Source organism: Macrotis lagotis, chromosome 2 (genome assembly GCF_037893015.1).
Source record: "Macrotis lagotis isolate mMagLag1 chromosome 2, bilby.v1.9.chrom.fasta, whole genome shotgun sequence".
In the NCBI taxonomy this organism is placed as follows: domain Eukaryota; kingdom Metazoa; phylum Chordata; class Mammalia; order Peramelemorphia; family Peramelidae; genus Macrotis; species Macrotis lagotis.
The window spans coordinates 183,449,781-183,471,326 of record NC_133659.1 but is presented as its reverse complement, the minus strand read 5'-3'; the positions used below and the strand labels follow the sequence as shown (position 1 = coordinate 183,471,326).

The window sequence follows — 21,546 nt, the reverse complement described above, 5'->3', positions numbered from 1 at the left end:
ATGCCCTTATTTTTACAAAGAACAATTCAAAGTATACAGTTAATCAGCTATGGAGCTGCACAGTTCTTTTGGTCTCTAAACCAGTGGGGACTCCCTTTTGGCCAGTCCATTGCTGCCCAAATTGAATTTTACTTTATTTATGAAACTTGTATAAAGATTTTTAGTCCATTGTTTCTCATTTCTGGTGGGTTCCAACAAATAAAGGTAAAAATTTCCAAATTAAAAAAAATTCCCATAAATTAATTCCAGTCATATTTAAATGATTATTGCTAATTCCTACAATTGTAGGAGGTTTTCCAGTTATAGCAACAAAGTTAAACTAATATTTATGCCACTTTCATACTTTAATCCTTGTGATTAATATGAATTTTCTGGGTTTTACTGAAATAGCTCTCTAAATTTTAAATAAAAATACCAAATTTCAAAAGACTAGTCAAATATTTTACAGTTAAGAAAGTTGTGGAATAAATTGTTCTCTCCACTGAGGAATTCCTTTCATTTGCCATAGAGACTCGAATAGTTGTGACCACTGACCACTGGCCATTTCCAGTCCTGCCCATAAGTTATTGTCCAGGGGAACAACACCAAATTACACTTTTCCCTGGATGCCATTGAAGGCAGCCCAAGATCCTGTGCCATAAGTTCTGGGGATAGAAGTATAACTTTCTGCAAATGCTCCAGCCCAGACTACTCAGCAACCACAGCTGTTAAAAAAGGCCCCCAAAGGAAGGTTTCAACATCAAAGTCCTTGACACTAATATAATATTTATCAATGACAATGATGTTAAAGACACCTTGCCTTTTCTTTACCATTAAGATCCCTGGACCTTCTCATCTGATCTATAGCAGAAATGCCCTCTCTATGCAGTCTCCTCCATTAGAACATGAGCTCCTTGAGACTAGGGGCAGTATTTGCTTTCTATTTGTATCCTCAGGGCTTAATACTCTTTCATTCATTCATTCATTGAGCCACTCTTCATTTATATTACATGGAATTATTTCCCCCTAAATTAAAGCTGTTATTTGCTTTTAGACCAATGCAATTGTACTTTTATAATCAATATATAACCCAAGTGTAAGGGAAGAATACAAGTGAAACAGGACTTTCTGCATATGTATCAAACCTGTTTTTCTTGTCCAGTAAGTCAATTAAATTAAGTTCTCACAGTTCATCTGAAAAGTTATCTGGAAAATACCCTAGAACTCAACATTAGTTAAAATGGAGATATATATTAGAGATATATAGGATACAGAAAATTCCAAACTAGAAGCTTCTGTAGAAATACTCATTAAAAGATATCTTATTAAAAGTCAATTGTTAAAGTACTTGAAGCCTGTGAACATGGGCTTCTAAAAATAAAAAAGAAATGTTTCTTCTCTAAACAAGGTGGTAGTACAAACAGGGACAGATAAAAATAACCCTAGCATTGGAAGTTAAGCATTTAAAAAAAAAGTTGCAGTTTGAGCATGGGTAAATTTCACAGTAAATTTCAAATTTCCTACTTGCTAACTGGGGTTGAAGCAAGTGAAGGTGAGGGGGAATAGGTGTAAATGAGCCTAACAGAACCAGGGAGAAGCAGGAGCTGAAACACCAATATTTCCTCTAGCATATTACTTTGCAGATACCAAACATGTATGCACATGTTCAGATTTCTTTCACGCTTTCAAACTGGAAAGAGGAAAAAACTATTGAAGCATTCTATATAGCAGTTACCATCCCTAATTTGAGTGAAATGATTTACTGACTTTAGTTAGCACTGTTCACTAAGAGAAAATTCTTAAATAAAAACAATTAGAGCTCATTTTTGCCTGAATTAATATCTATGACAGTAAAATACTCTACCGTGCTTCCTGGAAGATCAAAAAACAATTCTGCAAAATACCCTTAACTTGTTGTTAAGTTGTTAAAAGACATTTTACAAATATTAAAATGGTGGGAGAAAGTGTTCAGGAGGGAAAAAGGTTTTAAAAATTTGTATTCTTACTCTTACTCTGAAGAACCTGGGCAGAGTCACATTAGAAAGCAGATTAGTTAGTTTCTTCTAAGGAGGATGGGCTTCTATGGAGGGCAGTATTTTTGTCCAGTCAGTCCCCTACCTGTGAATAGGATGGATTCCTTAGAGAGCAAAAAAAGACTAAGAAAAACGACTTAGGCAACATGTATTTGTGAACTGAGAGAATACACCTCAGAAGAGGATTGCACATTCTCTCCAGAGACTTTTTAGATTTCCCCATACAAAAATCGGTCTCCCTTGATCCGTGTGGAACCCAGGGGACCTTCCAAGTTTTCCATGAACTATCTCCGACTGCTTTTAGCGTCTTTCCTCTGGGGCTCTTCCCCAGGGCTGCCGTATGGAGCATGTTTGCACACAGCTGTTGGCACGCTCTGTCTTTGGAGCCCGCGCTTCCCGGAAGCTGAAGCGCTTCGGGCCGGCCCGGGTCCCGGCCCCGGTCCTGGCCCCGGTCCTGAGCCGGGGCCGGCACACAGTAGGCTCCTAACGTGTTCATTGGCTGACTGCTCCACTCCCCCTCACCGCGCGTTCCTTCACGCCAACTCGGTGGAATCTAGGTCAGCGGGAGGCGGAACTTCGACACGCGCGAACACCCAGGCGTGACAAGCCGCGGGGAGCCCCACACCCCGCTTCCCCACCCCACCCGGGAGGTGGGGGAGGCCCCGGGTCTGCGCCGCACTCCGCCCCCTGGCTCTGTTTCCACAACCACGTGCGACCCCGTCCCGCAGTCCCGGGTGGGGGGAGGGGAGGAGACGGCTCGCAGGCTGCGACCGACCGGGCGGACAACTTGGGCTCGGCCGTGGCAGTGCCCGGGCCCCGGCGCAGCCGCGGACGCCCACTTCGCCCAGGGTGGCTGCTTTCTGGGGAAGGGGGCGGCTCCGGGAAGCCGTTAACGGCCCCCGGGGCAGGCGGGAGGGGGGAGTTGAGGGGGCGGCGGGGCCGGGGCGGGGGGGACCCTCGCGGTCCGCCGCCCACCCAAGCCCGTCCGCTTCCACACAAAGCCGCCGCCGCCGCGTTCCGCTCTCACCAGATCCTTTGTGTTTTCCATCAGGGCCTCATGGGCAGAGGCGGGCTGTGCTCCCCAGGCCCGCCGAGCCCCCTCCCCGCGGCGGGGGCCGGCGCCTCTCCCCGGGACGGCAGCCGCGGGAGGGTTCCCGCCTCAACCCAGACTCGCCTCCGCAGCTCCGCTGACCCCCGAATTGTTCCCCCCCACCTCTTTAACTCGGGTGGCCCCAAGATATCAACAACATTAACATAGCCCTCCCTGCCCAGTGCGCCTGCGCCGTGACCCGTGGCCCGATTGGCCCACTTCCCCCTTGCCCTCCCTCTCTTCCTGCATTGGAGTCTCGGCAGGCGCCGTGTTCTCCCGGCGTTACCAACCTGGAGGGGGTTGGAGAGGCCCTACACTGACGTTAACCCGAGCAGCCAAACCAAGCCGAGCGTCGGGCATGAGGACGTTAAAAAACATTTACATATTGCTTTTTCTTGTAGATATCTGTTTTGTAACTCGGGTTCGCAGGAGGCGTCAATCACAACCATTTCGACATCATCCCCCCTACATCCGCTGGGATGAGGTCTTACCAAGGGAGTGTCACGTGGGGAGGGGCTCGCGAGGGGAGTGGGAGGTTACGTAGGAAGGGTGTCGGGTCACATGCAAAGGCACTAAGCGCTACCCATCGGCCTTCGCGGCGCCGGAAGCAGCGTCTCCGCCGAGCTTGCTTCCTGCGGTCCCGCTCACTCACACTCTCAGAGAGCCCGGGGCTGAGCCATGCCGCCCGACAGAAGCGTGGTGTCCAAGCGCGGCCGGGGCTGGAACCAAGGCGGCAGTCTGCGCCGGGGGCGCGGAGGGGTCCTGGGCCGGGGGCGCGGTCGGAGTCGAGAGGTCTCCAAGTCAGCCCGCTCGGGCCGGAAAAAGCCCTGTCCCCGGCCTGCCACCGGGGCCGGGGCCGGGGCCGGGGCCGCGGCCGCCTCCGCCTCCTCGGCCGACGAGCAGAGGCGGCTGCAGCAGCTGCACCGGCTGGCGCTGGGCGCCGACAGACCGGAGGCGGAGCGGTGCCTGGAGGAGCTGGTGTTCGGCGACGACGCTGTGGACGAGGAGGACCTGCTTCTGGGGCGGCTGCGGGGCCTCGGGGTGAGCCTGCCCGCCGCTAGCGCCTCGTGGAGCGGGTGGGGTGGGGGGAGGATGTCCCTGCAGAGGCCTCACTCCCCTCGGATCCCGACCCCGTGTGGGCTTGGTAAGCTCGGGCCCTGCCCGGCCCCCGCCCCTGCCTCAGATTCCCACACACGTGCAGGAAACTTGGCCCTCCCCTGGGATTTTGTTACAAACCATCTTTTCCTGACTCTTCCTTCTCCTTCCTCCCTGGAAGTGGGGGACCTCACCTTGCAGAGAACTTTCCTCTTTGCTCCTGTGCCTCCTTTCACAACGTTCAGATGTCCGTCTGCTCCCATAATCGCCATCATTTTTCCCTCCTAAGAGATATCCCTTGACCCGGCAACCCTCTGTAATTGCAACTTCCTTTGCTACTTCTACGACAGATTGCCTCTGTTACCCCCCACTCTAAATAATTTACATTTTTTCCCCCTAATGTCCTGCTGCTTTTAAACAACACCATGTTTCTCTCTTCCTTAAACCACTTGCTCAGACTATCCCTGCTACTGTATTGCCCTTTCTTGCCCTAGTCAGAATTAAGAAAGCTCTTATGGTTAGGCCATATGTGCTTCCATGTTGTGTTCTCTCTTCCCTCAAGTCTGTCCTCTGGATCTCATTATGCAGCTGAAATTCCACTCTCCAAAGTTACCAAAGACTATTGCTAACCTGATCTCTCTTTTTTTTTAAAGATTTTATTTGAGTTTTACAATCCCCCCCCCAACCTTCCCCCCCACCCTCCCATAGAAAGCAATTTGTCAGTCTTTATGTTTCCCTGTTGTTGATTGCTGATCTCTTTTTTTAATCCTCCTCGAATTCTGAAGGCTTTGAACCTGTTGATCTTCTATTTATTCATTCCTTTCTAGATTTTTTTTTATACTTGTCAGCTTTTTTTCTTCCTAACTGACACTGTTTAGCAGTACCAAGTATATATATATTTTTTCCGGTTTTTGCGAGGCAAATAGGGTTAAGTGGCTTGCCCAAGGCCACACAGCTAGGTAATGATTAAGTGTCTGAGGTCGGATTTGAACCCAGGTACTCCTGACTCTAAGGCCGGTGCTTTATTCACTGGGCCACCTAGCCACCTTCCTCAAGTATATAATTTGTCAAACGCTGCTCTATACCATTTCCTTTGGTGACCTCATCTTTTCTGGATTCAATCATCTTTACTATAAATAAATAAATACATTCTCAGATTTATTTATCCAGCCCCAAACCTCTCTTCCTGATCTCCATTCATTCTCTTATCATTGACTTACATTGGGACACTTCAAACTGGAAACAGAACTTTATTACCCCCCCCAACTTCTTACCTTTTTCAGATTTTTTCCTTAACTCCTTGTTTTCCTGGTCACTCAGTATTACAAACATAGTGTCATCCTCGACTCTTCCATCTTACCTTATGTATGCAATCTGTTAACAAATCTAGTCATTTCCATCTTCACAGCAAATCTTGTATATGTTTTCCTTTGTCTTCTCATTTCAGTAGTTTGCTGCTTGATCTCCCTGCCTCAGGTCTCTACTACAATCCATTATCTACTCAGCTACTAAATTGATTTTCCCAAAGAGCAGTTTAGAGTCTTAAAATGCACCCATCCCCTTTTCTCAGTAAACTCCCATTTATTATTACATAGAGGATGAAATGTTTGATATTTAAAATTCTTCACTACTTTCTTTTTATACTTCCATCTATTCTAGGACCCAGTGATGGAGTCCTTGTTTTGTTTTTTACATAAGCCACTCCATCTCTTGACTGTCCCCTATGCCAGGAATGGTTCCTCTCAGGTCTCCTGCAGTAGACCATACTTCGTCTCCCTTCCTTCCTCCCCCCTCCCCCCCTTTTTACTTTTCCACTTTGAATGTACAGCTCTTCTGTATATAGTTTGCATATTGTCTCTCTTTCCTAGACTGAACTTCTGGACTACAGGGCCCATGGTTTTGCCTTTTCTTATATTTCTGTTCTCTTCAGTGATACCTTAATCACCAAATCAGATTTTTTTTCTTAATCATCATTTTTCTTTACTTTTTAGCAGATTTGATATTACTGAATACCTTTTCTTTCTGAATACTTTGTCATTTTTATATTTTCATGATCTGCTCTCATTTTCTCCTTCCAATTTTTCTGGTCACTCCTCAGTTTCCTTAGCTGGATCATTATATCTTGCCTTCTAACTTGGGTATCCCCAAAGGTCTGACCTGGATCCTCTTCTCTATATACAGTCTTGAGTTCAGTTGTCTTTTTTTATGCAGATGACTCCCAAATATATCTAGGAATGCTTTCTTTGCTGAACTGTTTATTAGACATTTTGAACTGGAAATTCCACGAACATTTCAAACTCAGCATATCTGAAACAATCTTTTACACCCCCCCCAATCCATTTTACTTCTGAATTTCTGTTTCTTTTGATTTTCCCAACATTTTTTGGTCATCCATCTTCTCAACTTATATTCCTTCACTCAATATAGCCAGTCAGTTGTTAAATCTTGCTATTGCTACCTTCACAATATCTCTTGAATCTGTTTTCTTTACTCAAAACAGCTCCTATCCAAAACCTTATCATCTTCCTCCTGGAAAGTTACGTTCCTAATTGGTCTCCCTCAACTTTCCTCCTTTTTTCAATCCATCTTCCATGCAAATGTTAAAGTACAGGTCTGAACATATTTCCCTATTCAGTAAACTCCAGTGACTTTTACTGACACTAAGATCAAATATTCTTCCATCTTTATTCCATCCTTATTTAAGTTCTCTTTTAAGTTTTGTGAGTACATAATTATCAGTACAGTAGTAGTACATATGTATAAATTATAAATAAATAAATATACATGGTGGAAATGTATTGCAGTTTTTTAATCATTAGGGGGTGTATGATCAAAAATGTTTGGTGACCGTTGTTCTAGAAGATTCTGGAGGAGGCAGTTCAGAATATCTTGTGTAAGAAAGTACAGGGCATAGAGGTAGGAGGAACAGCAGATTGTTGGAAAGATCATAGTATGTAGTAGGTCTCAGTGAGGACTGCAGCCAGAGAGTGGGGGTGGGATATTAGAGGAAAACTAAATGGGAGAGGGAGAATGGGGTCAGATGATGGAATTTCATAAAGATTTGGCAGAGGAGTTTGGAGATTGCTTGCTCTTAAGATAGAGAAATTGGCATGAATAAATTGAGATCTGCAGAACCAGAGACAGGTAGCAGGACAGTTGGGAAACCAGTGAAGAGATTGACAATAGACTTGGCATGAGGTAGTCTAGCCTGGTCTAGAGTGGTGCCAGGTGGGCACCACTTGGGGAAAAATGGTGAGATTTGATGAAATTTTATGTAGGAGATGTGGTGGAAAGAAGCTAAGATGATTAACTTTTGACCCTAGGAGATGGATAGAACTTTAGTAATTGAGAAAGGAAATTAAGTATTACAATGGAAGGTCCTGTACTTTGAACAGAGTTGGATTCTGAGGATGTTAGTGGACTCCTTATGTCCTAAATCGTGGAATTGAGGGCAGGTAGAGTATTGTTTCCTTGGTGTATTTTGTATGATAGGTTTTTTCCTGAGCAAAGAATCGAGAATTAAAAAGTTTAGAATGAAGTGAACTCTGATGTGAACTATCCTAAGTCGTTATACGGCTAGAGAAGTGATATTGCAATGAATGTGGTGTCTTACTCTCCAATTAGATTGTAAACTTATTGAGATCAGGGTCCTATTTTCCTTTGTGCCTTTTCAAACAACTAGCGCAATGTGTAACACTCAAGCATTTATTGAATGAATTATCATATGTGAATGTTTTCAGTTGCTTAACCCCATCATTTTCCTTCCCTTTGTATTTCTTGGCAATTTTTGTCCATTGTCTTACTTTAATTAGTACTCACTTTTTGTTGTTTTCCTTGGTGATCTTTTGCTTTTTGCTTGCTGCTGACCTTCTCTCCTTGACAGTCCCATTTTTCTTTTCCTAACCAGGGACCTCTGCTGGTCTTCTTGAGCCTTTTCATTTTCTGCTGTTTCTCATAGAACTTTCTGTCATTGACATTCCATCCTTTATCTCATCAGTAGAGTTGGCACTCAAAGCATTCTACCACCCATTATAATAGAAAGGGAGAAGTTTAATTGAGACAATTTTTTGCATTTATTTTATTTTCCCTTTTTTATAGTTATTTTATACAAAGTTTTCTTCCCTTAAAAGAGCATAATGATGTATGTAGTATGTAGTAGAGGATTGTCCTTAAAGTCAGAAAGAAGGCCCTGGGCAAGTACCTTAACATCTCAGAAAGGCACCAACTTACATTGGCAGGTGGTTTCCTTATCACAGGATTACTTATACTGTACTAGTGAAATGACAGATCTAGTCCCTATATAGTCCCTGTTCTTTTTCTTTTATTAGATTGTAAATTGTTAGTTACCCAGACTTTTTTCTGGGAATTGGGAGTAGAGAGAGGGATAGATCATTGACTAGATGGAATTCCATTTATTTAGTGCTTATTATATACCAGGCACAGTGCCAAGTGGTATGTACACAAAGGCAAAAACAAAATACTTGACCCTTAAGGAGCTCAAATTCTAATATAAATGTCTGTACAAGATATATGGATTCAGAATAAATGGCAGATAATGTCAGAGGGAAGAGGCAGGAAGGAAGAATGTTAAATGTTTCTTGTAGAAAATGAGATTTAAGCTGAATTTTGAAGGAATTTAGGAAAGAGAGGTGACTAGGAGGAACATTCTAAGCATAGGGAACAACTAGTGAAGAATGCTGGGTTTGCAGATGGAGTGTCACATATGAACAGCAGCAAGAAGGCAGGTGTTGGGAGGAACAGCAACACCTAGAGTCCAGGGAGGGTAATTAAGTGTAAGAAAAAAGACTGGAAGAACCTAGATTAGGAAGGGTTTTTAATTGGCAACTTGTGAACTTTATGTTTGTTCCTGGAGTAATAGGAGCTGCTGGAGTTAATGAAGTAGGGGGCAACATGGTCAAGGCCTTTTATAACTTCATCTCAAAGTATTTTCTGTGCCTCTGAGAAGTTGGACTTACTCATTATCACATAAAAGTAATGTGTCAGTTCATAAACACCATAAAATCATTGAATCATAAATTTACAGATCAAGCAAATGAGGCCTAGGGAAATTAAATGATTTGCCTAATGTCTTAAGGTTAGAGCATCACAAGCCAGGTTTGAACCCATGGCCTTTGGTATACTGTACCATGATGTTTTCCTAATCCCCAAAGCTGGAGTTTTATCAACCATGCTAGGTTGCCTTTCACAGAAGATGACACATAATCAGTGCTAGTTAAATTTATTCTTGTTATACATTAGGATGGTATCCATGAAGACTCTAGTGACTCAGACATAGAAAATGAAGCAGATGATATTCCTTCCAAAAAGAAGCCAGCTTGGGTGGATACTGACGATGATGAGGAAGAGTAAGTTAAGAATATACATTCATTTCTGGAAATTGAAATTCTTTTTTACATAGATGAATTACTATTTGATATGTTAATTTTCCATGGGATAAAATATCTTTTATAAATCTTGTAATTATAACTATAATTATCAGATACTTAAAAAAATCTTTTTGTCATTTAGTCAATGAGAGCAAGTATGTGGAATCTAGGACCTTAAACAGCATTATGTTTCAAAAACCAAAGGCAACAAAAATGTTGAATTTTCAGATAATGCTGTTCTTTTTTTGTAGAATTGACATGATGCATCGATTTCGGAAAAATATGGTAAAAAATGCAAGAGAAAAGAAACTCTCAAAAGACAAACTTCAAAGGAGACTTAAAGAAGAGTAAGTATTTTTGTATGATTTACTTATTGTCTGTAATATTTTGAAACTTTCAATGTTTTGATGATAATGAAAGGTTATTGGCTATGTAAATCTTACTTTGAAGAGTGTATTTTAACTGCTAGAAATTGTATGTTCTGTAGAACATCAATGGTTAACCACAAAGTGTGTTAGAATTAGACGAGACTTGAGTTTCTATGCCAGATGACAAACTTTGATTTTGGACAGTGAGTTTGAACTCATTGGAGTCATACTCATTTTTCTAAATTGGTAAATGGAAGTAGTAACACTTAAGCGTATCTACCCAGTGTTGTTAGGAAAGTTCTTTGCAGATCTTAGAGCACTTGAGTAACTGAATTGTTGCCCTCAGAGGGCTCTATATTATTTATGACTCAAAAAGATACTTTTTGTTGGGATAGATTTTTTTTTCTATTGGCCACTGATCCCCAAGATCAATCAAAGGATTTACAAGTCAAAACTAATTTCACTTTTTTAGAGAGAAATATAAACACATATTACTTTTATTTTTTACATTTAAAAACAGCTATACAAATGACAATGAGAAGAGATTGTCTTACATTTTGGCTATCCTACAGTGTCTTAATATATTGTAGCATTGGAGATAACATGCTTGTGAATGAATGTGTTAGGAGAGACAGCAGGATGGGATAAAGCGGGAAGAGAGTAGGTGAACTATACAAAAGGAATAGAAACTAATGGAGAATCAGATACACAGAGGGGAAAAAACTTTCAGGAAGCAATATCACAAATATAGGACTTTTTAGTTGATATTTAAACTTTAACAACTGAAGAAATAAATAAGGTATGTGTCCTTATTTATTGGAAGGAATAAATAAGGTACGTGCCCTCATTTCATGAATGAAATTGTTAGGTTGGAGTTTCCTTCTCTTGTATCTTAAAAAATGTTCTCCACTTGTGGTTTACAAGTAACTTAAAGTTGGATATTTCAATGAAGAACAATTAGCAGATATGGGTTCCATTTATCCTTGCATTGTGAGGAATGATAGTTTTTTGAATTAATATCTCATTTTTTGATTAATTACCAAAAGAAGAAAAGAGAGGTTGAGGCTATTAACAAAAACCTATGAAATTCAAACACATTCTTCATCATATTTTGTTATTTATCAAGGGAAGATATCCTGTGTTGCAAGCCTCTTGGGCCGTTGGGGAAAGCCTATGAACCCCTTCTCAGAAGAATGATTTTAAATGCATAGCACTACAGTAGAGAGCTATTTACTGTGAAAAGTAATTATTAGAGAATTAAATGATACTCTAAGTTGTGTTAATGCAAACTATTTAGATTTGAAAATTGAAATGGGAATAAAACCCTGATGGATTAATTTCTTAAGCGGCAGGTTTTTTCCCATAGTAATGAAACATAGATTTTAATGAAACATAGGTTTTCATCCTCCAAAGACTTCTCTGTACTTCTACATTTAACTTAATGCTGTGCAAAGGATGTTAATTCTTGCAGTCTTGGTTGTTTTGACATAATAAAGAAAAATAGCAGATTAGTATGTTATTGAATAATAAAAAAATAGGTATATTTCAGAGTGTTTAAGTTTTTTTTAGGGTGAGGAATGAGTGAGCTACAGATTCATATTTTTGTAGAAATGATAAAGAAAAGAAGTCATACATCTAGAAATGACAAATCAGAAAGACTTCACTATAAATCCTGATTTTCATTTTGACAAGCAGTGTGATCTTTGGCAAATTACTTCATCTTTATGTCCCATAATGCTGTGCAAAGGATGTAGTTTCTGCAGTGTTGAATGTTTTGACATAATAAGGAAAAATAGCAAACCTAGTATGTTACCGAGTAATAAAAAATTAATAGGAGATATTTAGGGTGAGGAATGAGTGATTTACGGAGGAGTAATATTTTGGTAGAATAGATAAAGGAAAGAAGTCATACATCTAGAAATGACAATCAGAAGACTTCACTAAATCCTGGTAATCATTTTGACTAGCAGTGTGATTTTTGGCAAATTTCTTCATCTTTATGTCTCCTTTTTCTTTATAAAATTAAAAAGTTTAATTAACTAGTTTTCTAAAGTCATTTTCTAGCTCTCAGTTGTATAATATGTGTACTAATGATATTATGTGAGATATTAACAAGGATGATATTCTTGTTATAAACTCATGGAGTAGTTCACATCCTATATCCCTGTTTGTTATGTATTCTAGCAACCATAAAGTAGTTACCAAGAAAGTGTGCCTTTTGTTATTCTGTTTAGATTTCAGCATGCAATGGGTGGAACACCTGCCTGGGCAGAGATTAGCAGGAAGAAGATACATTCAGAAGGTAACCATTGTTTCTCTTTTTTTGGAGGGGGGAGAAATTTTGGGTATCATATTCATGAGGCCCAATACTATATTTTAGTTTTTAAAAAATACTTGTAGAAAGGCACAGTGCACTGTTGATTTGTATTGAGCAATACATTAGGGTTTGGGTTTTGTTTTTTTTTTTTGGTTGGTGATTTTTTTTTAATATAAATAACTTTCAAGTGGGTATACCTTCACCTTGTAGTTATACCTTATAGTGAAATTTTTTTTCCAAATTTTTTTTTAGGAGGACCTGAAATGTAATGGAGAAACACGTATAATTTGATTAGATTCATTTATCCTTTTCTTTCATGATCTTCTTGAATCTTGATTGTCATTTGAAAGTTTAAGAATTCAGTGTTAGCCATGTGAGTTTCAACTTAGTATCTTCTCTTTTTTTTTACTCTTGATTCATTCTGCCATTTAAATTTTTTTTAAAAAAGAAATATAGAAATTTGGGATAGTTGCAGTCAAGTATAACTTACTCATTGGGGAAAATAATCACCTGTGGACCTTGTTTGATTTATTTTCCCCTTTTCTTATTGAGTTCTTTTTTATATATGACAATTGTTAACATACATTTCCACATACAACAAACAGGAAAAAGGGTTATGTGGAAACCATGAATATATTACATACAGCTTTTTAAAAATTTATTTAATCTAATAGTACTAAAACTGTCCTTGTTGGTCTTACTCTTCTTTTGAACTTCCTGCTAAATTCTATTTAACAAAAAGGTCCATTAACACTTTTTTGTCTTTCAAGTTGTTTTCTTTAATATTATAGACAATTGTATATGTTATTTTTTTGGTTCTGTTCATTTCACTCAGGATCAGTTCACATGATTTTGCTCATGTTTCTCTTAATTTCTCCCTTTTATCACTTTTTATGTTTCAATAGTATTTAATTATATTTATGTAACTTAATTTATTTAATCATTCCTGATAGGGATTCACTTTATTTCTAATTCTTTTGTTACCTCAAAATACACTAATAAAAATATTTTTGCTTTTGAGTCCTTTTTCTTTTTATCTAATAATTCTGCATCAAAGTTTAGTAACTTTTTCATGTGTCTCTGCAAATTGCTTTCCAGAATGACTAACCATTCATAGCTTTACTAAACTGTGCAGCATTATGAATGTAGTCTCATAGCCCCTTTGACAATTGGTTTTTCCCTTTTTTTAATCTTTCTCAAGTGTGAACTAGAATTTCAATTGATTTAGTTTTCATTTCTCTTTTTATTAGTAATTTGTACATATTTTTCCTGTGGTTATTGATGAGTTTCTTTATTTTAGATGAAAGTGATGAGGATGAAGATGACCTCTTGAAAAGGACGGGAAATTTTATATCCACATCAGATTCTTTACCACATGGAATCCTGCAGGTAGGAGAGTGAATATTAATTTAATGTGCTTTTATGATCTCTGTACAAATCCCGCATAGTACCATAAGTTCTTAGTATCCTGAGCAAGTTCATGATGCATTCTAGTTCTTGAGTCTAGAGATATTCTTGGAATATTATTCCATCCTTGGGGATAGGGCACATTTTCTACCTATTTATCTTCATAAATATTTGTGGATTTTCTTTTTTTCACTTGAGGCTATGTAATTTTATTTTTTTTAATTTTTTAAAATTTATTTTGAATTTTGCAATTTTCCCCCTAATCTCACTTCCCTCCCCCGCCACTGCCACAGAAGGCAGTCTGTTCATCTTCACACTGTTTCCATAGTATACATTGATCTAAGTTGAATGTGATGAGAGAGAAATCATATCCTTAAGGAAAAAAAATAAAGTATAAGAGATAGCCAAAGTACATTATCAGAAAAATGGTTTGTTTTTTGGTCTTTGTTCAAACTCCACAATTTTTTCTCTGGATACAGATGGCATTCTACATCGCAGATACCCTAGAATTGTGCCTGATTGTTGCACTGATGGAATGAGCAAGTCCATTAAGGTTGATCATCACCCTCGTGTTGCTGTTAGGGTGTACAATGTTCTTCTGGTTCTGCTCATCTGGCCTCAGCATGAGTTCATGCAAATCCTTCCAGGCTTCCCTGAATTCCCATCCCTCTTGGTTTCTAATAGAATAATAGTGTTCCAAAACATACATATACCACAATTTGTTCAGCCATTCCTCAATTGATGGACATTCACTCAATTTCCAATTCTTTGCCACCACAAACAGGGCTGCTATGAATCTGTACAAGTGATGTCTTTGCCCTTTTTCATGATTTCTTCAGGGTTATAGACTCAATAGTGGTATTGCTGGATCAAAGGGTATGCACATTTTTAATTAGGCTATGTAATTTTAAAGGGATTGGACTTAGGAAGTACTATCGAGGTCCAGACATTTGGAGTTGAGAAACCTAGGTATTTTTTTTCTTGGATCTTTGTGATTCTAACTAAGGAATTTTTACTTTTCCTCTCAATAAAAAGGGAATTGTAGGGGAAAGAAAGAAGAGCAGAATTAAAACCAAATGCCAATATATGGATCAAATTTTCCTCCTCATATAAAAGTATTAGAGATTGTCTTAGCTTTTTCTCCCCATCTCCTCCTACTCCCAACACATATGGACACAATTTATAGAAGGAAGAAATCAAGCCCCAGAGCAGTTAAGACTTGCCTTAGGTCACACAGTTATTACCTGTTAGAAGAGCCAGGACTAGAATCCAGGTATCATTTTCAGTCTCTTGGATCTTTTCCACTCCACTTATCTATGCTCAAAAGATGTTTTATTCCTCTGAGCTAAAGAAGCCTTTATCCTTATAATTCAATCTAATAAATATTAAACTCAATATGATGATATGATATATAATATAAATTATATACATAATATGTAATGTACAATAATGTATAATTACAATATAGTAAACCTTAAACCCCTACTCTATGCAAAGGAGAATCAGTGTTGGAAATTAACCAGCTACTGATTTCTTCTCCTTATAAGTGTGTTAGACATGTCATGTTCATTTTGTTTCCCTTCTTCACAGATGAAGAGCTGCTTGAATGCAAATGCTGAACGTCCTTCTTCTGCTAAGATCTCATCAGTGCAGTTCCACCCTTGTGCTCAAGTTATTATGGTTGCTGGATTGGATAATGCTGTATCCCTGTTTCAGGCATGCATTCATTTTTATGGAGACTGAATGGTGGTAATGGCACAGGAACTACTTGTGCATGTGTTTAGGAGAAGAGGTGAGGACATTGTAATAACCAGAGGAATTGTTCTCCATTTTCTTGACAGGTTGATGGAGAAACAAATCCTAAAATCCAGAGCATCTATTTAGAACAATTTCCTGTCCATAGGGCCCGTTTCAGTGCCAATGGAGAAGAAGTGCTAGCCACAAGCAATCTGAGCAAGATACTTTATGTATATGACATGATGAGTGGAAATGTAATTCCTATTCATCAAGTAAGGGGTAAGGCTTTCAGAGAACAGTATTGCCATGTTTGTTTCTTTTGAGATTTTAGTGAATTTTATTAAGGTTTTTGTAACAACTATTCCTTAGGCTTCCTAAAATGTCCAGGGTGGTTAACTTGGTATTTTCAGTTGTTTCAAGTATACTGTTTGGTATTTAGCTACAAATTTGCACTATGTAGTTGAATCCATTTGATTTTCTGACTATTTTACTATTGAGAGACGTCACAGCATAAGTGGATAAAAAGCCATCGCTGATCTCAGTCTGGAAGATTTTTAATCAGGTTAGGTTTCTTATCTTATGCTGACTTTTTGATCCATGCAATACTTTGAGTTAGTTTACAAATCTGTATTTGTACTGGGAGTATTCTCAAGGAGTTATATATACCTTGATGAAATCACAGATTTGGACCATTAGATTAGTGCTCCGACATTTATTTCATCATTCTTCTGTTTAGATTGTTTCAAATTCTTTATAATTAAATATATTGCTATGAAAACCTTTAAAAACTAGAATTATAATATTTTTAGAACAACAATGAAATTGAGTCATAATGTGTCATTTTTTTTTCTGGCAAGACTAAGTCTTTTTTTTTAAATTTTTTTTTATTAAAGATATTATTTGAGTTTTACAATTTTCCCCCAATCTTGCTTTCCTCCCCCCACCCCCACCCCACAGATAGCACTCCTTCAGTCTTTACTTTGTTTCCATGTTGTACCTTGATCCAAATTGGGTGTGATGAGAGAGAAATCATATCCTTAAAGAGAACAGAATTCTCAGAGGTAACAAGATCAGACAATAAGATATCTGTTTTTTTTCCCCCCAAATTAAAGGGAATAGTCCTTGTACTTTGTTCAAACTCCACAGCTCCTTATCTGGATACAGATGGCACTCTCTTTTGCAGACAGCTCAAAATTGTTCCCAATTGTTGCACTGATGGAATGAGCAAGTCCTTCAAGGTTGAACATCACCCACATGTTGCTGTTAGGGTGTACAGTGTTTTTCTGGTTCTGCTCATCTCACTCAGCATCAGTTCATGCAAATCCCTCTAGGTTTCCCTGAAATCCCGTCCCTCCTGGTTTCTGATAGAACAATAGTGTTCTATGACATTCATATACCACAGTTTGCTAAGCCATTCCCCAATTGAAGGACATTTACTGGATTTCCAATTCTTTGCCACCACAAACAGGGCTGCTATAAATATTTTTGTACAAGTAATGTTTTTATCCCTTTTCCTCATCTCTTCAGGGCATAGACCCAGTAGTGGTATTGCTGGGTCAAAGGGTATGCACATTTTTGTTGCCCTTTGGGCATAGTTCCAAATAGCTCTCCAGAAGGGTTGGATGAGTTCACAGCTCCACCAACAGTGTAATAGTGTCCCAGATTTCCCACATCCCTTCCAACAATGATCATTATTATCCTTCCTGGTCATACTGGCCAATCTGAGAGGTGTGAGGTGGTACCTCAGAGAAGCTTTAATTTCCATTTCTCTAATAATTAATGATTTAGAGCATTTTTTCATATGGCTATGGATTGCTTTGATCTCCTCATCTGTAAATTGCCTTTGCATATCCTTTGACCATTTGTCATTTGGGGAATGGTTTTTTGTTCTCTGTATATTTTAGAAATGAGTCCTTTGTCAGAATCATTAATTGTAAAGATTGTTTCCCAATTTACTACTTTTCTTTTGCTCTTGATTACATAGGTTTTATCTGTGCAAAAGCTTTTTAATTTAATGTAATCGAAATCATCTAATTGGTTTTTGGTGATATTCTCCAACTCTTCCTTAGTCATAAACTGTTCCCCTTTCCATAGATCTGACAGGGAGACTAGTCCTTGATCTTCTAATTTGCTTATAGTATTGTTTTTTATGTCTATGTCCTGTAACCATTTGGATCTTATCTTGGTAAAGGGTGTGAGGTGTTGGTCTAATCTAAGTTTCTTCCATACTAACTTCCAATTATCCCAGCAGTTTTTATCAAAGAGGGAGTTTTTATCCCAATGGCTGGACTCTTTGGGTTTATCAAACAGCTGATTACTATAATCCTCTCCTGCTTTTACATCTAGTCTATTCCACTGGTCCACCACTCTATTTCTTAGCCAATATCAAACAGTTTTGATGACTGATGCTTTATAATATAATTTTAGCTCGGGTAGTGCTTAAGCCACCTTCGTTTGCATTTTTTTCATTAAGCTCCTGGCATTTCTTGACTTTTTATTTCCCCATATGAATTTACTTACAATTTTTTCTAACTCATTAAAGTAATGTTTTGGAATTTTGATTGGTAGGGCACTAAACAGATAGTTTAGTTTTGGTAGAATTGTCATTTTTATTATATTAGCTCTCACTATCCATGAGCAGTTGATATTTGCCCAGTTACTTAAATCTGATTTAGTTTATGTGAGAAGTGTTTTATAGTTGTTTTCAAAAAGATTCTGAGTCTGTCTTGGCAAATAAACTCCCAAATATTTTACACTGTCTGAGGTTACTTTGAATGGGATTTCTCTTTCTAGCTCTACCTGCTGTTTCTTGCTAGACATATATAGAAAAGTTGAGGATTTATGGGGGTTTATTTTATAACCTGGAACTTTGCTAAAATTGCTAATTGTTTCCAGTAGTTTTTAAGATGATTTCTTGGGATTCTCTAGGTAGACCATCATGTCATCTGCAAAGAGTGAGAGTTTTGTCTCTTCCTTCCCAATTCTAATTCCTTCAATTTCTTTTTCTTCTCTAATTGCTGATGCTAACATTTCTAATACAATATTGAATAGTAGTGGTGATAATGGGCACCCTTGTTTGACCCCCGATCTTATTGGGAATGCCTCTAGCCTCTCCCCCTTGAATATAATGCTTGTTGATGGTTTCAGATAGATACTGCTAATTATTTTAAGGAACAGTCTATTTATTCCTACACTCTCTAGTGTTTTTAATAGGAATGGATGCTGTATTTTGTCAAAAGCTTTTTCAGCATATATTGATATGATCATATGATTTCTGATAGGTTTGTTATTGATATAATTGAGTATATTAACAGTTTTCCTAATATTGAACCATCCCTGCATTCCTGGAATAAATCCTACTTGATCATAATGTATTATCCTAGTGATGACTTGTTGTAGTCATTTTGCTAAGATTTTATTTAGGATTTTTGCATCTATATTAATCAGGGAAATAGGTCTATAATTTTCTTTCTCTGTTTTAACTCTTCCTGGTTTAGGTAACAATATTGGTTTCATAGAAAGAGTTAGGCAGAGTTCCATCTTTCCCTGTTTTTCCAAAGAGTTTATATAGGATTGGAACCAATTGTTCCTTAAATGTTTGGTAGAATTCACTTGTGAATCCATCAGGCCCTGGAGATTTTTTTTAGAGAGTTCAATAATGCCTTGTTGAATTTCTTTTTCTGAGATAGGGTTGTTTAGGTATTTAATCTCTTCTTCATTTAACCTGGGCAATTTATATTTTTTTAAATATTCATCCATTTCACTTAGATTATCAAATTTATTGGCATAGAGTTGGGCAAAATAATTTTGAATTATTACTTTAATTTCCTCCTCATTGGTGGTGAGTTCACCTTTTTCATTTATAATACTAGCAATTTGGTTTTTCTTCTTTTTTTTTGATTAAAAATTGACCAGAGGTTTATCAATTTTAATTGTTTTTTTCATAATACCAACTTTTGGTTTTATTTATTAATTCAATAGGTTTTTTGCTTTTGATTTTATTAATTTCTTTAATTTTTAGAATTTCTAATTTGGTATTTGATTGGGGATTTTTGATTTGTTCTTTCTCTAATTTTTTTAGTTGCATGTGATTTCCTCTTTCTCCAATTTATTCATATAAGCATTTAGAGCTATAATATATCCCCTGATAGTTGCTTTGAATGAATCCCATAGGTTTTGGTATGTTGTTTCATTATTATCATTATCTAGGATAAAATGGTTAATTCTTTCTATAATTTGTTTTTTGGTCCATTTATTTTTTAAAATGAGGTTATTCAGTTTCCAATTTGCTCTGTGTCTATATCTCCTTGGCCCAGTATTGCATATGACTTTTATTGCATTGTGATCTGAGAAAGATGTATTCACTATTTCTGCCTTTCTGCAGTTGATCATTAGGTTTTTATGTCCTAGTACATGGTTAATTTTTGTATAAGTTCCATGTACTGCAGAGAAAAAGGTATATTCCTTTTCTATCCCCATTCAATCTAACAATCTATTTACCTCCTTAATTTCTTTCTTGTTTATTTTATGATTCAATTTATCTAGATCTAATAGCAGGAGGTTGAGGTCTCCCACTAGTAGAGTTTTGCTGTCTATATCTTCCTGTAGTTCTTTCAGCTTCTCCTCTAAGAATTGAGGTGCTGTCCCACTGGGTGCATATATATTCAATATTGAAATGACTTTATTGTCTATGGTACCTTTTAGGAGGATAAAGTTTCCTTCCTTATCTCTTTTAATGCTATCTCTTTTTGCTGCTGCTTTGTCTGAGATAAGGATTGCTACCCCTGCTTTTTTAACTTCAGCTGAAGCAAAATACATTTTACTCCAAACTTTTACCTTTACTCTATATGTATCTCTCTGCTTTAAAGGAATTTCTTGTGAGCAATACATTGTAGGATTCTGTTTTTTAATTCACTCTATTTGCTTACATTTTAAGGGTGAGTTCATCCCATTCACATTCAAGGTTATGATAGCTAATTCTTTATTGCCCTCTGTGCTATCTTCCCTCTGTTTGTATTTTCCCCCTCCTCCCCCCTTTTATCCATATTCCCCAGTATTTTGTTTTTGAATATCGCCCCCTTCAGTGTGTTTGCCCTCTTATATCACACCCTCCCCTTTCTTTCCCCTTTCCCTTTTTCCCTTTTCCCCTTCCCTTCCTTTTGTTATTTCCCCTTATTTCCCCCACTCCCCTTCCCTTTCTCTGTCCCCCCCTCCCTTTTTCCCCTTTTAATACTTGAAAAGTTAGACATTTTATAAGTTAACTGAGTATGTGTAGGTTGACTTTAAGCCCAATCTGATGAGAAGAAGATTCAGGCGCTTCTGCTCTGCTCCCTTCTTCTCCTCTATTACCATAGGTTTTTTGTACCTCTTAGTGTAATGAGATTTGTCCCATTCAATCCCCTCCCTCCTCCCGTCTCTTTACTGTCCCCCTTTTTAGGGAGGTAGTGTATTTTTTTAGATCATTCTATCTAGGTCATAGAAAATTCTGAGTGTCTGTTCCTTCTAGTTCAGTATATTCTATTGAATAGAGTCAAAATTCCTGAGAGTTATTAGAGTCTTTCTCCCAAGTGGGGTTAAACCAGTTACATCCCATTAGATAGCAGTCTCATGGATAGGTCATGGATGTCCATCATTTCTGGCTAGGTATATTCTCTCTGTTAGAGTTACATTTCTCAGGATTTATGAGTGCCCCCCCCCCCCCCCAATGCTGGAATATAGCCAGTTTCAATTTACTGGATTGCATTTTTTTCCTTTTACCGCCCCCTCCCCCTTTTTTTTAACCTTTTCATCTGTCTCTTTAACCTCCTGTTTGATGTTCAAATTTTCTGTTTAGCTCTGGTCCTTTCGTCAGAAATTTTTGGAATTCTTCCATTTCGTTAAATGTGCATCTTTTTCCCTGGAAGAGAAGGCTCAGCTTTGCAGGAAAGTAGATTCTTGGCTGCATTCCAAGCTCCCGTGCTCTTCGAAATATCTCGTTCCAGGCCCTTTGATCCCTTAAAGTTGATGCAGCCAGGTCCTGCATGATCCTTACTGTGGCTCCTTGATATTTAAATTGTTTCTTTCTGGTTGCTTGCAGGATTTTCTCTTTTATCTGATAGTTCTGGAGTTTGGCCACAACATTCCTTGGTGTTTT

The 21,546-nt window shown here is 38.2% G+C and overlaps 2 protein-coding genes across 14 annotated transcripts in view; one reads left to right on the top strand and one right to left on the bottom strand.

The window, feature by feature from the left end:
* Window positions 1-3,291, bottom strand: part of MBTD1 (mbt domain containing 1) — a 79,539-nt gene extending 76,248 nt beyond the window's left edge. For 4 of the 12 annotated variants that reach the window (XR_012475849.1, XR_012475850.1, XR_012475851.1 and 1 more), the window contains exon 1: window positions 3,040-3,291. Coding sequence is in view for 5 of the 12 variants with exons in the window: in XM_074223691.1 (XP_074079792.1) it covers window positions 3,040-3,060 (21 nt within the window). In the remaining 7 variants the exon portion in view is untranslated. Of the gene's footprint in view, window positions 1-1,985; window positions 2,447-3,039 lie in introns of those variants that run through there. The other 8 variants (XM_074223696.1, XM_074223692.1, XM_074223693.1 and 5 more) reach the window with 6 other exon arrangements.
* A 391-nt stretch (window positions 3,292-3,682) lies between these two features.
* Window positions 3,683-21,546, top strand: part of UTP18 (UTP18 small subunit processome component) — a 42,213-nt gene continuing 24,349 nt past the window's right edge. Inside the window, exons 1-7 of one of the 2 annotated variants that reach the window (XM_074223701.1) lie at window positions 3,683-4,143; window positions 9,457-9,563; window positions 9,836-9,931; window positions 12,187-12,254; window positions 13,570-13,658; window positions 15,267-15,392; window positions 15,518-15,692. In XM_074223701.1, coding sequence (XP_074079802.1) covers window positions 3,781-4,143; window positions 9,457-9,563; window positions 9,836-9,931; window positions 12,187-12,254; window positions 13,570-13,658; window positions 15,267-15,392; window positions 15,518-15,692 — 1,024 coding nt within the window. In that variant the 5' untranslated portion in view covers window positions 3,683-3,780. Of the gene's footprint in view, window positions 4,144-7,240; window positions 8,436-9,456; window positions 9,564-9,835; window positions 9,932-12,186; window positions 12,255-13,569; window positions 13,659-15,266; window positions 15,393-15,517; window positions 15,693-21,546 lie in introns of those variants that run through there. The other variant, XM_074223702.1, reaches the window with a different exon arrangement.